Source organism: Typopeltis vanoorti, chromosome 12, assembly GCF_054136105.1.
Source record: "Typopeltis vanoorti isolate ZY-2024b chromosome 12, IOZ_Tvanoo_1.0, whole genome shotgun sequence".
NCBI lineage: Eukaryota > Metazoa > Arthropoda > Arachnida > Uropygi > Thelyphonidae > Typopeltis > Typopeltis vanoorti.
The window spans coordinates 89,439,033-89,456,527 of record NC_143560.1 but is presented as its reverse complement, the minus strand read 5'-3'; the positions used below and the strand labels follow the sequence as shown (position 1 = coordinate 89,456,527).

The following is a 17,495-nucleotide window of genomic DNA, read 5'->3' as shown; positions in this document are numbered from 1 at the left end:
CGCAAGTATACTTGAGAAACGGTTGAGAAGAATTGTGGAAGAAAAGCTTGGTGAAGAACAAGCTGGATTCAGGCTAAATAGAGGCTGTCAGAATCAGATCTTCACTTTAAGACAAATAGTTGAGAAAGCAGGGAATATAACAAAGATCTGTATTTAAGTTTTGTCAATTTGGAAAAGGAATATGAAAAGGTGCCAAGAGAGAAGCTATTCAATACGCTGCAGTTATATGGTGTCAATGGGGCATTATATCAAGCAATACTTAGTCTTTATTTGAGTTGTAAGTCAGCAGTTAGAATTGAAGGAAGTACAGGAAGATGGTTTAATGTTAAATCTGGTGTGAGACAAGGATGTACATTATCCAGTCTGTTATTCATTATCTATATGGATCACATTATGAAGGAAAGTGGTATTAAACCTGATATCAAAATTGGAGATGTTAATGTCAGCTCTTTGCTTTATGCAGATGATGTTATACTTCTAAATAAATCCGCTACAAGTCTGCAAGATTCTCTGACTAAATTGAATAGTTTTTGTAATAGACATGGTATGAAGGTCAGCAATAAAAAGACAAAGACAATGAAAATAGGTAGAATCATTGAAAATGTCAACTGTGTTGTGAATGGAACAAGTGAAACATTTCAGCTACTTAGGCACCATTTTTATTGAAGATGGTAAATTAAATATAGAAATAGACAACAGAATCAGCAAAGCTGGTATGGTAGGAAGTCAATTGAATAAATTCATATGGAATAAGAGAGAAATTAGTCGGAACACTAAATTAGCTGTATACAAGACAGTGTTCAAACCAGTTTTAACTTATGGATCTGAGAGCTGGGTCAGAAGTAAAACACTTGACCAAAGACTAGAGACCGCAGATATGAGAGTCCTGAGAAAGATTAGAGGCGTGAACAGATGGCATCAATGGCAATATCATATTAAAAATGAGGATATTAGGAAAGAACTTGACATTGTCAGCATCCAGGAATGCATTAGCAGAGCTAATCTCAGGTAGTATGGTCACTTAAATAGAATGGGAGAGGAAAGATTAGCAAAACAAGTGTTCTCTGCCAGGTTTGCAGGAAAACGACCCAGAGGAAGACCAAGATATAGGTGGATTGATACGGTACAAAGTGCCTTAGACGATAGAAATATAAGATCTGATAATGTTGGAGTCTTGACAAGTAACAGACTGATTTGGAGGAAAATTGTAGATAGGAAGTTAGTAATGATGTAAATTTTTCATGTAGTACTGTCATATCCTGTACACCCCTTGAGGGTACATGGCAGGAATTTGATGATAATGATGATATGTCGTTTCCACATTGGGTGGCCACATTTTTACATATTCATCAATATCTATGGCATGCCAATCATTAAGCAGATTTTTCAATGAAACTAATATGTGTGTGAACTATCTTCATGGAATAGAAAATCTCAAAATTTCATATTTTAAATTTATAAACATTACATTTTCTTTTAAAAATATTATGCATTACATAAACATGTTGGTTCTTGTGCCACGTGAAGTATACATGAATATTCAGGAATATTTATGTTTAATTATTATAACATGGTGCATTATCTACAAAAACAAAAGAAAACAAAGGCAATCACATTGCAATCAGTAGTTTTTCCTCTCCCCTTATCTCTAGAAATACAGAATACACTTTCCATATGGTAGTGCAGCAAATCTCTGAACTATATTTCCTATAACTGTTGTTTTCATTTAATAAAACATTGCTTTGGGAATATTCATTTTAATTATCAATCAATTTGGCAACCTTGAAATTATTATCATTATCATCAACAGACCTCCATGGAGTCAAGAGACTGATGGTGGGAGGTTCCATTCTCGCATGCATAGCTCATCATACCTCGACTTAAATGCATTCACTGTCCCTGCACTCACCACACTCTCAGACAATGTATTTCAATCACCCACTACTCTCCATGCAAAAAATCTACTCCTCACCCCCCCCCCCACACACACTCACCTTATACAGCTCACCTTACCAGATTAATACTCACCTTACCAGATTAATACTCACCTTATTAATCTGGTAATTATCCCTTACCAAATTTTATGTCTCAATCATGTCTCTTCTCTTCTTCACATCCACTAGGCTCTGTAATTTGCTTTGTCTCAATCTACCCTCAGATTCCAGCAACCAACTTAGTCTGCCATCACTGAACCCTGTCCAACATCTCATTATCCTTTTGAAAACCAGGCAATCAAATCTGTGCACAGTAATCCATATGCAGCCTTATCAAAGCCTTACACAATGGAATCAAAACATTTTTACTTCTACACATCAGTGTTTTCCACATCATTTCCATAATCTGCTGTGTTTTCTTCACAATTTTAGCAAAATGTCCACAAAATTTCAAATCTCTATCCACTACAACCCCCATATCATTCATATCCTCTAAAATATTCCCACCAATCCTATACTCTGCATCCCATCTATGCTTTCCAAATTTTAAAACCTTACACTTTGGTACATTAAACTGACATTCCCACACAACCCAGATAGTTTATTTAGGTCCCATCTTGCAAAACTACATCTGCTCAACTTTATATTATCTGCAAACTGTATACCACTATTTAAGCCCTTTCCAATGTTATTTATCTATAAATTAAACAACAATAGCCTCAAAACAGAAACCTGGGGTGCGCTGATTATTTTATTTCTAGTTTCCATTCTTATTTCTCACAATTTTAATGAACACAAAGAAATAATAGAAATAATAATAGAAAGAAATAATAATAATCAAACATTATTATCATCAATATAATGTTATTGTTCCTTTCATAAAATAATCAGGTTTTTTTTTTATATTCATGGAAGAAAATTCAAAACCCTGCAATATAAAACATCTCATATTTCAGTCTCAAAGTCTCTGGATACATCAACTGGTTTAAAATGGCAAATTGTGCATAAAGCTGCACGTTTCTTAATTTCACCTCAGGTGATTTCGAAAAACAAGATGAGCCTTGCTAATCTTTTAGGATTAGTAAGATTCCATTGTTATTCAATGTTGAAACTCATAAGCCAATTCTTAAAAAATTCAGATATCATCCACATGTTTTTTGTTTGAATGGTATTTAACTGGTCAACTCTCCATTCTAATCCCTTTAAAACATCAAGGCCTAGACATTTTTACAATAACTTACAGCTTTTGTTTACTAATTGCTGACATATCTGAACAGCATATCACTGTTACATGACCTATTAATTTCATTGACTCATCCAGTGTTGAATGTTTATAACACAAAGAACCATTCAATGTGGCATAATAAAATAGCCACGTCATCAGCACTAAATTTTTGAATGATGATTACGTAATTTTTCTAACACTCCATGTGGTAGAGGTTACTGGCTGACCTAATTAAACAGCATAGTGTCCAAATAAATGAAGCAGATTCTTGTTACGTTCTCATTTTGTTCTTCCAGACTTGTCCCAATAAAACAGCTGCCCCAATTAACAAGTGGACCAATTAACTGAAATCTACTGATTGTGGAATATGAGGCACTACCCAAAAGTTTGAGGAATTTGAATAGCATATGCAAACCAGTTGTAGTACAGCCTTCTGCAGCTATAAGGGGACAAGCAATATCCTTTGTGAATCAGCATGCCAACAGCTGGCAAGCTGAGAGGTTGTGTTCTTGAGTTATGTACCTTTTTGTAATATTGCATTTTAGTGGTTTAGTAGTTTTCTTCTCCAACTGAAATGGAGGATTTTAAGAAGTAAAGACCATGAAATTTTGCTTCAACTTCAAACTGCAGAAACCCCAAATGCTTATGGAAGAATTTGTTGACAATGCTATGAGCCAAAGCAAAACTTTTTTTGTGGTAAGCGTTTCAAGGGCAGACAAACATTTGTCAATGGCGGTGAGTGTTCTGGACTACCATGAACAAGCACAACACTGGAAAACATCGGAAAAGTGTGCAAGGCTATCCTTGAAGACTGTAGGTGAACTATCCATAACATTTGTGAGATTGTAGGACTGTTCAATGCATTTTGTCATTACTATATTGCATTGCTGCAAAATTTGTGGCAGTTCCTGGTTTCCAAAAATAAACCAGGAAACCTGGTTTTCTGGTTTATTTTTTTCCCCAAATGAAATTCCAGCTGAAAGGGTGTCACATTTTAACAAGATTAAGGAAATCCAGACAGAATAGCAAGAAGTGCTCAACACACACATTTGAGGATTTCCAGGAAAAACCACTGGGATTTCTGTATACATGCCCAAGGGGACTACTTCAAAGGAGATGTGGAAACTAGGAGTTAGGGTAAGTCATTTCTTTTTTGTGGTCAAATTCCCTGAACATTTGGGTAGATGCATCATCTTATGTTCAAGTTCTGCTGGTTCAAAAAATAAATAAATAAATAAAATAAATAAAAAATAAATAAATAAATAAAAAGAAAACAAATTTTTCTAAAACCAGTGCTGAATAATATGAAATCCCTCACTTTGTTCATTTTCAGGCAGCCTATTTCATGCTTCCATTTATTCAGGCACACAAAAACCTATCCATAGACAATCATAAAATGAGGATTCCATGCTAAACAGCATTTACAGAGTGAAGTTGTTCACAAGCAATTTAAAGTAATGAAAAAAAAAAAAAATGAACTTACTTAGAACATACAAGAGTTTTCTACAGAGCCAGTGAAGTGTCTTAATTAGAGATAATGTAGCAAAAACTTGGCCAAGATGAGCTTTGAGGCGAGAAAAATGATCTGCTACACCTATTACTGCACGAAAAGAACTATAGACAGCATGATAAGTTGATTCTAGCATCATACTAACTGATGCTACAGCATGTACAATTGATTCAATGGATTGGAATGCAGGTCGTGAACTTTCTTCAGCAAGTCTAGTAAAGTTATTTTCACTATAGTAATCTTGTCCATAGCCAATTCGATTATTGAATCCATATCCTGGAGTGGAATACATACCATAGAATGAATTATATGGACTGAAGTTATTATATCCCAGATTATACCTGGGAACTGTCATACTTTCTTGTGGCTCAGGACGTGGAGGAACAGGCGGAGGAACATGAGACATCTGCAATCTTAAAGCATCACCAGGCGGCAAAGATCCTGTTCCATTAACTGCTGAAGTAACAGAAGGACGACTGGCACTGACAGCATCAGTCCTGAAAATGTTCCACACTATATAAATGATTTAATGTCATTACAAATAATAACAGTAGTGATAAAATAAAAATTATGTTAGCTTATCTACACTGGTGTCCAAAAGCTAATGACGAACTACAGCCAAATGTTGACATAAATTTATTGCCAGCATACTAATAAATTGTATTGCACAAAAAATGTGTTATAAATTTCATACAAATTAAATTGCAATATATTTTTGGCAAAAGTTACAAATTTCCTAGGGATGTAGTTAAGGAATTGATGTACAATGCTTACAGAAACTATACAGAAAGATATTTCAGTATGGAATATGTCCACCCTGAACTGCGGTACAGCTCTCAGAATGTCGTATCATGCTTAGCACTAAGTGATTCAGGAGTTCTTGAGGCAAACTGGCCCATTCCTCCTTCAGAACAAGGATAAGGCCTTGTATGTTTTCAGCAGGGTAATTTCGAGCAGCAATGCATCTCCCTATTGCATCTCAAAAATGTTCTCTGGGATTGGGATCTGGGGAGTATGCTGGTCACTCAATTTGATTAATATTCCCCACTGCTCGTGTATGATGTGGTGTGGCATTGTCATCTATAAAAGTGAATTCTTTGCCTACAGCACCACAAAACAATTGAACATGACAATGAAGAACTTCATTGCAATATTGTTCACCAGCGATAATCCCTTTTTCCATCACTTGTAGCTTGGTGCATCCATTAAGCATAATGCCACCCCCCCACACACACGCGCCATGAACCCCAAGACTCCTTTATCTCTCTCTTTCAGGAACATTCTTGTGATGGTGAGCAGTACCAGTTTCACACAAGATCAAGGTGTCTTGTTCCGATTTTTATAAATACAACAGCTGAAAATGTGCTCTATGATGAGGTGTGGATAAAGAGATGTAGTGGAACACAGACTACAGGCCTTTGGGCATATAGGCCTACTTGTTGCAGACGTCTTGCCACAGTTGGTCGAGATATCCATGTATATGTGCTTGAATGGAACTGACTTGCAAGCTAATCTGCCACAGTGCACTGATTATGTTTTGCTGTTATAACCAAAAATCTGTCTTCATGTTCATGATAGAGTGAAGGTGACCTCTTAGCAAACATCTGGAACACATTCCACTGGTTTGAAATGCTGCCCAGAGCCTGGATACAACATTATGCAAGATTCCAAACCCTCTGGCAATATCAGTAATTCCGTGGCCTTCTTCATGCTTTTCAATAATTCTTCCCTGTGTGAAATCATCTAGATCATAGGTTCCCAAACTTTTTTGGGCTACCGCCCACTTTGCAAGACATAAATTTTGTAACGCCCCCTATTATACACACATATATACATGCTCTATTTTCTCGTTGACATTGAAAATCGACATCTATTTCTATCTGACATGGTAAATTTTCAAATGATTAAATAATTGAAATAGAAAATCGATAAAAAAATTGATCGTGTAAGACGGGCATAAGATGAATTAAAATGTAATATTTAAATTTTAAATAACTGTCTAATCGCAAAATCACGAAAATAATTAATTTTTAAATATATATTATTAATTTCTTCTATAAAGAGCCACCGAACCCTAGACCGGCTGAACGCCCCCAAATGCTTCTGATCCCACTATAGCCCCGCTAGAAGGCTTCAGCGCCCACTGGGGGGGGGGGGGGGGCGATACCTATGATTTAGAGGATGTCTTTGAAACATTACATGGCATCCAAGTTTGCAACTTTATTCCTTCACAAAAAGAACTCCCTTCAAACACAATTCGCTTAGGGCAGCTTTTGCTCTTTATCCTTTTCAGTGCTACCATGTGACACCTTCATGCACAATTCAAAAATTTGAATGTGTACCCGCTTTCTATTTGAAATCATCAGTTATACAAATTTGCAGTTGTAATCTTCAGAAATAGTGTTCGTCCTTAGGTTTTGAAACCAGTATAGTAATATTTTAAATTAAAAAAAGAACACAGATTCTACATGAATATTAAAATTTATTATTCACTGATATCCAAAGAATGATGCTTGCATTTTCTTATAATTAGGTATATTAGAGCAGCTCCCAGATGGTCTAATATACCTAATTGTACATAGTAGAGACTACCTTACAACCTTTAGTTGCTCTGCAGAGAAATTCTTATTTCTACTTCAGACTAAGTTCTGAAGGCATCTTCCTACAATTATATTTTAAACAGAAAACATTCTAGACAACTTAGATTATGCAATCAAATGCTGTCAAAGAATGTTTCAATGCTACATAAAACACTACAATAAATCTTAGTATATATGCATATATTAGCTTTACTACCTCAGATTGATATTATCATCAATATTTAATAATGTCTTGTAAATAATCAACAGGTCTCTGTGCTATCTTTTCTTTCATTAAGAAATTCATACACGAACACTGCTAATTCAGCAGATTTAATAAAGAACCTCATCGTAGTTATACATATAAAGGTACTAAGTACAAATTCCTTTTTTCTAATTGCTAATTTCTTAACTTTTTCTTCAAAGCACACATGGCAAAAGTTATTACAAAGGAATTTGTACTTACTACAAACCTTTATAGTTCTAACCATAACCAAAGCTAATAATACGCTCCCTGTTGCTAAATAACTTTCATGAATCTCTTCACTAAGAAATGTTTTGTTAAAGTTAAAAAACAAAGATAGCAAAGAAACAGTTTAGAAAATTCCAAAATTTTGAGTTTTCAGATTTTTGTTGAAGGTTACACACCTTCAAAGAAAACTACTTGCAGAAAATGTCAAAATAAAAAAAACAGATCTCACATCACTTTCCCTTTGAAGAGTAAGAAAGTAAAGATTGCAAGTCTGCTGCCTTGGTATGATAGGACAGAATTGAGAAAGGCTGTGATTGCCAATGATTGAATGAGAAGATTGTGTAGGAAAAATGGTGTGTGGTTTATAGATGTGTGGAGTGAATTTGATGGATATGCCTGATGGACTGCATTTAAACTGTTTTGGAGTTAGGTGCTTGGAGTAAGTGTTGTTCAGTGAAAGGCTGGAAGTGTAAAACCTGGGAAACTAGAGATTAAAGGGAAAGTATTCAAGCATGTGTCTAGCCATCCCTGGGATAAATGACTGTGAGTGAAAAAATAGCCACCCCTGGGATGGATAAGTATGAGGGCAGGAATGATTATGAAAAGCTGGGTGCAGTTTCCCAGATTTACTTGCTCATTCATTTAGAATCTGAATGAGCAAGTAATGATATTATGTAATAGTAACTGTGGGCCCAAGAGGATGTCGAAATGCATGTACACAAATGCCTGAAATATTAGGAATAAAGGAGAGGAGTTTTTAGCATTGGTCAGCTCAACTTGACTATCTGATAGGTATCAACAAGTTGTGTATTGGGGAGCGATATCCAGGAAAAGGAAAGTCACTAGTGGAGTGCCTCAGGAGTCTGTTTTGGGGCCATTACTGTTTAACTTGTATATTAACAATATAGGTGAAGATTTGGATGGAGATATTCAGTTGTTTGCAGATGATGCAAAGTTGGGACGAACCACGAAGAGTAGTGAGGATGTTGTGACCTTGCAGGAAGACTGGAATAAATTGAGTGATGGGACACGAAAATGGGGATGCGAGTTCAATGTTGCAAAATGTAAGGTTTTAAAATTTGGAAAACAAAGATGAGATGCAGAATTTATGCTTGGTGAGGATATTGTTGGAGGTGGAAGAAATAAGAGATCTGGGGGGGTGATAGTGGATAAGGATCTGAAATTTAGGGGATACATAGCCAAAATTGTGAAGACAACACAAAAGTTTCTGGGAATGATGCAGAGGACACTGACGTGTAGAAGTAGGGAGATTCTTGTTCCTTGTATAAGGCTTTGATTAGGCCACACATGGACTATTGTGCCCAGATTTGGTCACTTGGTTTTCAGAAGGATGTTGGAAAGGGTCCAAGGGCGACTGACTAAGGTAGTTTCTGACCTCTGGAATGTCGAGTATGAGGAAAGATTGAGAAGATGTAATTTGCAGAGTCTGGTGGACAGGAGGAAGAGGGGGAGATATGATAGAGACCTACAAGTTGATAAGGGGTTGTTATAGGATCAATGCTGGAGAAGTTCTACAGAAAATAGTGGGAGATGGGGGGAGAACCAGAGGTCATCCCTGGAAACTGTATAAAGAAGGTGTGAGTAGGGAAGTGAGGGGCAGGTTTTTTTCGCACAGAGCTGTAAATGATTGGAATGCCTTGCCTGAGAGTGTGGTGTCTGCAAGGAGTTTGAATGTGTTCAAGTCACGGTATGATGAGCTGTGTGCATGTGTGTGTGTGTGTGTGTGTGTGTGTGTGTGTGTGAGATAAAAGGACCTCCCAGATGAGTCTTTGACTCCATGAGGTCTTGGGGTAATAATAATAATAATAATGTAAGTTAGAGCAAATGGGAATAGATATGAGGCTGGTGGCATGAATAGGGAGTTGGCTGACATACATCAGTGGACGGTGGAGTGTAATCAAGATGAATGAGGGTGACTAGTGGAGTGCCTCAGGATACATTACCCTGATTACATTAATGATATAGCAGAAGATTTGAACGATTCGCACTGAAAGTTTTCAATATAAAATTCAAATTAATTACTAAAATTGCAAATTAAAAAGTTGAGAATAATGTTATGTTAAAGTGCTATAACAATAACTGCTTTTTTCACAGATGAAGTGAACAATTGAAAAAATTTCTGGATCAGTTAACTTGAAAAATACATATTTTTGGAATTTTCTTCGATTCACACTGAAAGTTAAAGATTATTTCAGTTACTTAATTTTCAATTACAAATCATTCCTTTAGTAGAATGTGTGTGTGTATTTTTTTTAATATCTCTAGCAGCTTTAAACTATTCTTATGCAGCCCACTTCACCAAAAAAATTCAATATTTGAAATGACAAATGCAATAATCCTCTGTTAGCAAAAGCAACGATTTCAAAAAAGTCCTAATGCTATAATTCAAACTATAAAACTACTGAAAATTTTGAAAAACTGATATTTGAGTGGTTGTATAAATTCTATTATCATTATTAGCTTTATCCTTTTCTCTAAATTTTTCCCAAAACATTTCTACGTGTCTGGTAATCATTTCCTACTCTGTTGTTTAGACCTACAATGACTATTTTTTTATTTTCTTTATGTCAGTTGCCTTCTCTAATGTCATGAAAAATTCCTACACGTCTTCCTTATAACCTGTTGTGGGACCATAGTCTCACTGTCTAGTTCCCCATTCTGATATTTGCTCACATTGCTCTACTTGATATTGCCTACCATTTAAAAAGGTTAGTACTGAATACTCCAGCTATTCCTTTCTGGTGAAAGAGGTAGACTGCTTTTTCAGCCGTAAACTCAGGTTTTTCGTCCCTTGTGGCCCAATGAACACACATGAATCTACAGACATAGGACACTCCTGGAATAAGGATTTACTGACCTATTCTGTGGGATTTTCAGTTTCAAATGTCTGCACGTGTGGGTCTATGTGCAAGCGTAATTCAAGAAGAATTTGTTGCTTAAAAAAATCTCACTTGTGTTTGCCTTCTTTGTTTTGGCAACCAACACCTACTAAGTAAATCTAATGCATATCCAATTCTGTTAGTTCCATTTCTTTGCCATTGATGCTTGCGTTGCAGGTCTAATCTTGAAGTTTGATGGTGTTGAGGTTAAATTTGTTTCAGAATCTGACTTTACTGTTCAAACTGTTTTCCCTGATGAAAGCAACAAGGACTTGTTTAACCAGGTAATGCCCCAGCCAGCATGGAATTTTATCATGTTATACAATGATCTTATTTTGATTTGAGGCAATATGAATACAATTTGATCAGCTAAATCTCAAATTGCCATTCTATCCTCGTTTGTTCAGTATCCAGTAAGATACCTACTAATGGGCACCAAGAGAAGATTAGACATTAGGTGAAAAGACATGGTTGATTCTCTGAATTCCTTAAAAGGAATATGTGAAGGCCTCCTCCCAGTTATCCAGTTTTGACTCCTAAGCACCCCACCTATTAGTTTAATTTCATTATTAAATACAAAAAAAAAAAAAAAAAAAAAAAAAAATCACTCTAGAGAGAGGATCTAAGATATATTTATATACTATATCATTAAATATACTATTCGTCAACAGATGAATTAGCCAAGCATCCCAAAGTTTTGGAACACTAAATAAAATATGGAAGTCAAGAGACATCAAACAAGTAACAAAAGTAAGAATCTACAGGACAGTGGTTGTCCCAATACTTCTCTATGGAAGTGAATGCTGGAATCTCAAAAAAACTGAAGAGAAAAAATTATTAACTACTGAAATGGGCTGACTAAGAAGATTACTTGGAGTATTTCTGCTGGATAGACTAAGACATAAGGAAATGACTAAAACAAGAAATAACAATAATAGACAAAATTCAAGAAAGAAGACTGCGATGGTTTGGCCATGTGACAGAATGGGAGAAAGACTACCAACTAAAGCCCTGTATACAACGATAGAAGGTAAAAGATCTAAAGAGTGGCCCAGAATTAGATGGATAGACAAAATAAAAGAGGACATGAAAACCAAATCACAACAAGTGAAATCAAACTGGACAGAGTTGTTCAGACTCTCCCAGGACAGACAGAAGTGGAAAGAGTTCATTCGGGCTCATCATCATCCACATAGATGATGGAAGAGAGAAGTAGAATACAGCTGGAACCTATAGTCCTTGGCAAACTAAGCTGACCTTTACAATCATTGGGATTATCTATTTCTTAAACAGAAATATAAAGATTGAGTGCTCCATATCTAATTTCCTTCTTTATATAGTTTTTTGTTATTTCCTGAAAACTAGTAATACCTATCAACAGCAACATGCAAAAGCATTGAGCTATTAGATTATTATTTTACGGAATCTCCATGGAGTCCAGAGACACATCGTAGGAGACCCAAATTAACCATTATACACACAAATGCTATCATGCCTCTACTTGAATCCATTCACTGTCAGGGAACTCACAACCAATTCTGGCAATCCATTCCACTCACTCACCATGCAAAAAATATGGTCTGCACACCTGCTCACCACACTCTTACATAACTTCCACAAATGGTCAATAGTTCTGACTATTTGTCATATATTGAAAAATTTCACTTGCATCAATTTTATAAAAGCCCTTTAATATATTAAAAGTTTCTATTAAGTCCCCTCTTTTCCACCTATCAACTAAACTTTGTAACCCACAAACCTTCAACCTATCCTAGCAGTCATTTAAATTGGAATTATCTATTTCTTAAACAAAAATATAAAGATTGAGTACTCTATATCTAATTTCCTTCTTTACATCGTTTTTTTTGTTCTTATTTCTTGAAAATTAGCGATACCTATTAACAGCACCATGCAAAAGCACTGAGCTATTAGATTATTATTTTACGGAATCTCCATGGAGTCCGGAGACTAATCGTAGGAGATCCAAATTAACCATTATACACACAAATCCTATCATGCCTCTACTTGAATCCATTTACCGTCAGGAACGACCTGTCACCATCTTGGTTACTCATCTCTGCCAAGAAATCAAGGTGACCCAATCTGTGTGCAGTAGTCAAAATGTGGCCAAATCATAGCCTTATAAAGAGGGATAATAACTTCCCTATCTTTACTTGTCAGCATGTATTTCAACATCCAAGTAATCCTTTCAGCTATTTTACCAACTTCTGCAATATGCTCTCTGAACTTCAACTATTTCTCTACCACTGTCCTCATATCCCTAGCTTTATCAATTTCCTGCAATCCAATACATCAATATGATACACCATATGCAACTTTTTCAACCTGTAGTCATTTAAATTGGGATTATCTATTTCTTAAACAAAAATATAAAGATTGAGTACTCCATATCTAATTTCCTTCTTTACATCGTTTTTTTGTTCTTATTTCTTGAAAATTAGCAATATCTATTAACAGCACCATGAAAAAGCACTGAGCTATCAGATTATTATTTTATGGAATCTCCATGGAGTCCGGAGACTAATCGTAGGAGATCAAAATTAATTATTATACACACAAATCCTATCATGCCTCTACTTGAATCCATTCACCGTCAGGGAACGACCTGTCACCATCTTGGTAACATTTTGCAACATTAATTTGACAATCATTATCCTTTGCGCACAATGCCAATTTTAAATCATCCTGCAGGATATCTACATCAGCAAACAACTGAATATCCCCTCTTAAATTTTTTTTCCTATGTCACTGATATACAAATCAAAGAGTAGTGGCCCTAGTACCAAACCCTGAGGTACTCCACTAGTCACCACCATTCTCCTAGATTTCACTCTACCAAATAATACTCTCTGGTGTCTATCTGTCAGCCACCTCTCTATCCATGCTACTAGCCTCATATCCATTTGCTCCAGTTTTTGTAATAGTTTTCCATGTGGCATTCTGTCAAATGCCTTGGTAAAGTCAAGCAGTATCATGGTATCATTACCTTTATCCAATTCTGTTATCACTCTATTTTTTAATTCCACATTATAAAATGTGAAATTACATGAAATTGTAAAAGATGAAACTATTATTATGATTATGGGCTACTCCATTGAGTCCTTACTCTCCGAGGGAGGCCCTAAATATCATGCCAAAGCACTACCCAACATTTGAGTATTATTATTATTATTATTATTATTATTATTATTATTTGACACCTCCAGGGAGTCCAAAGACTCATCGAGGGAGAGTGTGCCAACAGCATCAAACGATTGGCTCCCTTCCAACTACTAACTGTGCTCAAACTTACTTAACTGAGCCATTAGTAGCAGAGGCTCTACCAATCGACCAACCTTTGCTCGTTCATACTTTGAACTCATTAACAGTCATGTCACTTACAGACTCTGGCAACTTATTCCACTCATTCACTACTCTCCAAGCAAAAAACAGTCTTAACACCCTTGCTAACTATACTCTAACTCAGTTTCCCAGAAGCTCCTAGTTCTTCCACCAGACCTGTTTTGAAAAATTTCCTCTGTATAATCTTGTAAAAACTCTTCAGTAATTTGTATGTACCAATCATATCACCCATTTTCTGTAACCCATAAATCTTCAACCTGTTCTCATAAAGTTCATTCCATAGACCTACTACCATCTTGGTCACTCACCTTTGGATCCTCTCCACCTCTTCCTCATTGCCAAGAAACCCAGGTGACCAGATCTGCACGCAGTAGTCAAGAAGGGGTCTTATCAAGGACTGATAAAGAGGAATAATAACATGCTTGTCTCTGCTCGTCAAAGTATTCTACAGTAACCAAGTAATCCAATGAGCTGTTTTAGCCATTTTTGCTATGTGCCCTCTAAACTTTAACTCCCTATCCACTAACACTCCAAAAAATCTCTGGCTTCATCAATTTCCTGGAGTACAGTTCCATCAACGTGATATACAGCTGGTAATCTTCACTCCAAAATGCATAACCTTACACTTTACCATATTAAACTGAAATTTATAATCCTTTGCCCACACTGCAAGTCATTCTAAATCATCCTGCTAAATTTTAGCATCATCTGTATTAACTGCTTTACCCAATTTTGCATCATTGGCAAACAACCAAACAGTTCCTTTCAGATCCTTTCCTATATCATTAATGTACAAATAAAATACTAGCAAGAACAGAGCCCTGTGGCATGCCACTAGTCACAGGCCTTCTTCTGGATTCTACTCCTGAGTATACTACTCTCTGATATCTCTCCATCAACCACCCTCTTATCCACTTCGCCAACTTTACTTTACACAACACCAACTTATGTGCTATAATTTATTGATTAGAATTCCATGTGATATTCTGTCAAAGGCTTTTGCAAAGCCCACATCATCACTAAACCCATTACCTTTACCAAACTCAGCTATCAGTGCATTATAAAACAGTGAGAAATTAATAAATGTAAGAGGCACATCTTACATTCTGCAAAAACCTGCCATACAGTATCCCATTTCTGTCTATCTATTCTTGTATTTTGTTCTTGACCAACTTCTCCAGTACCTAGACAACCACTCCTGATATGCTGATTGGTTGGTAATTTGCTACATCAGTCTAAGAGCTTCTTTATGCAATAGAACTATCCCCCCTCTTTTCAGCCCCCTTGGAACTAACCCAGGGCTCAGACTTAGATTAAACAATGTGATCAAAAGCTCTGACAATTCCCTAGCACTTCATGTAAAACTTCAGCTGGTATATCATCTAATCCCACAGCTGTATTCACATTAAGGTTCTGTAATATGTTATGCACCACCATTTCATTTACCTCAGTTTCAATATTATTATTTTTGGTAACATCCATGGAGTCAACAGATTAATCATGGGAGGCCCACTCAACCAGCAACATGTCTATCATAATGAGCTTTGAAGTTATTTACACTACTTGCATTCACAATACATTCCATGCATCAACCCACACAAAAAATCTACTCCTCACACACCCTTCTTCACCAAATCTTTATACAACTTCCAGGGATGACCTCTTGTTCTTCCCATCTTAACATCTGCTCTTTTTATAATTCTTTCTGTATTAATCTGACAGAATCCATTAACTAACATATAATATCATATCTCCACTTTTCCTCCTATCCACCAATCTCTGTAATCCATATTCCCTCAAACGCTCTCCATGACCAACACTCCAGACTCCCAATATCACTTTGGTCATTTGTCTTTGGATCTATTGCATTTCCACATCACAATGAAAACCAAGTGACCATATGTGGTCTGACTAATGCTTTATTATAGAGGCACCATCAATTCCTTATCCCTACATGTCAATGCACTTTTTATCATAGCAGTGATATGATGTGCAATCTTTGCAACACTTGCAATGTGATCTTGGACTCCAGTCCACGGTCTACCATCACACCAAGATCCCGAATCTCATCCACTTCCTGAAGTACAGTTCCACCAAAACAGAATGTAGCCTTATATCTCTGTATCCCAAACTGTAATAATGCCTTGCATTTATTAATATTAAAACTGCGATCCCACTCATTTGTGCAAGCTAAAAGTCTATTCAAATCTTCCTGTAGAGTATTAACATCAGCACTACTCCTGATAATTCTACTTAACTTTGCATATAAGTCTTTATCTCTCTCTCTCACTCATTAATGCAATATCTCCACCTGGATGATATACACTTGCAAAGTGTTCACTCAGTAATTCTACCATTTCGACTGATTCGGTTACCTTAAATTAAAGATGCCAAGTGGATGAAACCAAGAAATTATATTCTTGGTTTCATCCTCTATCCAAGTGTAAGCAAACAAAGTTTGTATGTGAAGTCACTTCAGGACTGGGCTACTTGTATACAGAGGCTAATGACTTCACATCAATTGCCTTAGTATCCCACAATGCAATGCACATATCCTTACAGACATGTATAATGCTATCATTATGGAAAGGGCCACTACCCACACCGGTTTTGATGTTTACTGAGGTCTCATCAGTAGGAGCCAGTTACTTGCATAGATTCAGTTACCTCCCTACCACTGGCATTCATTAAAATCATTCTGTCATATACATTCTTTCTTTTACTTGCAGCATATTGAAAGAACTGTTTGGCATTATCTTTAGCCTGCATTACTAACTTCCTTTCATACTCTGCTTTTGCCTTTATTACCAACAATAGTTATCCTTCTGACCTGTGCTTTGTACTGTTCATGTGTCTGCTGGTCACCATTCTCCTTAAATTCCCTCCACAATTGTTTCTTTTTTTGTAACTCCAGCTTAATGATGATAATCATCCATTTCACTCCCACTTGATTTACTCTCCTGATTCGAGGTATACAGTCTGCCATTACTTTTCTCAAATACTCCTTTACCACTTTTCATGCACTACAAACATCCAGCCCTTGCGGTTTCGTATGTTATGGCACTGATCCAAGCATTCTCCTAAGATTGCCATATTGGCCCTGTAATTCCACATATCCCCCCCCTCCACACACACACACTCTTAACTGAAAATTTCACACATTTAGCCACCTCCCAGATCACTCTCACCAATTGGTGGCAACGTGGTCATACTGGCTATAGACAAATTCTCAGATGCAATTACTAGATCTAGCACTCTCAAATCCCTAATATATTCCATCACATGCTGTCTCAGATAATTATTCCTTAGTAACTGCATAAATTTCATTTCTTTCCTCCCATATGTCCTCTTCTTCCAATCTATGTTTCTATAGTTGAAATCCCACATAATAATTACCCGCCCTCCACTTATTGAGCTTATTTGATGATACATAGTATCTCCATCTTTTTCAGTCCCTGGTCTATAGAAGCATCCAATGTATATTTTGTTCTGCTGGCCTCTATCTCACATCA

At 36.3% G+C, this 17,495-nt stretch overlaps 1 protein-coding gene across 1 annotated transcript in view; it reads right to left on the bottom strand.

Moving 5' to 3' along the window:
* Positions 1-17,495, bottom strand: part of Pex13 (peroxisomal biogenesis factor 13) — a 52,827-nt gene that overhangs the window by 25,686 nt on the left and 9,646 nt on the right. Inside the window, exon 2 of the mRNA XM_090401291.1 lies at positions 4,643-5,166. Within this exon, the coding sequence (XP_090257417.1) occupies positions 4,643-5,166 (524 nt within the window). The remainder of the gene's footprint in view (positions 1-4,642; positions 5,167-17,495) is intronic.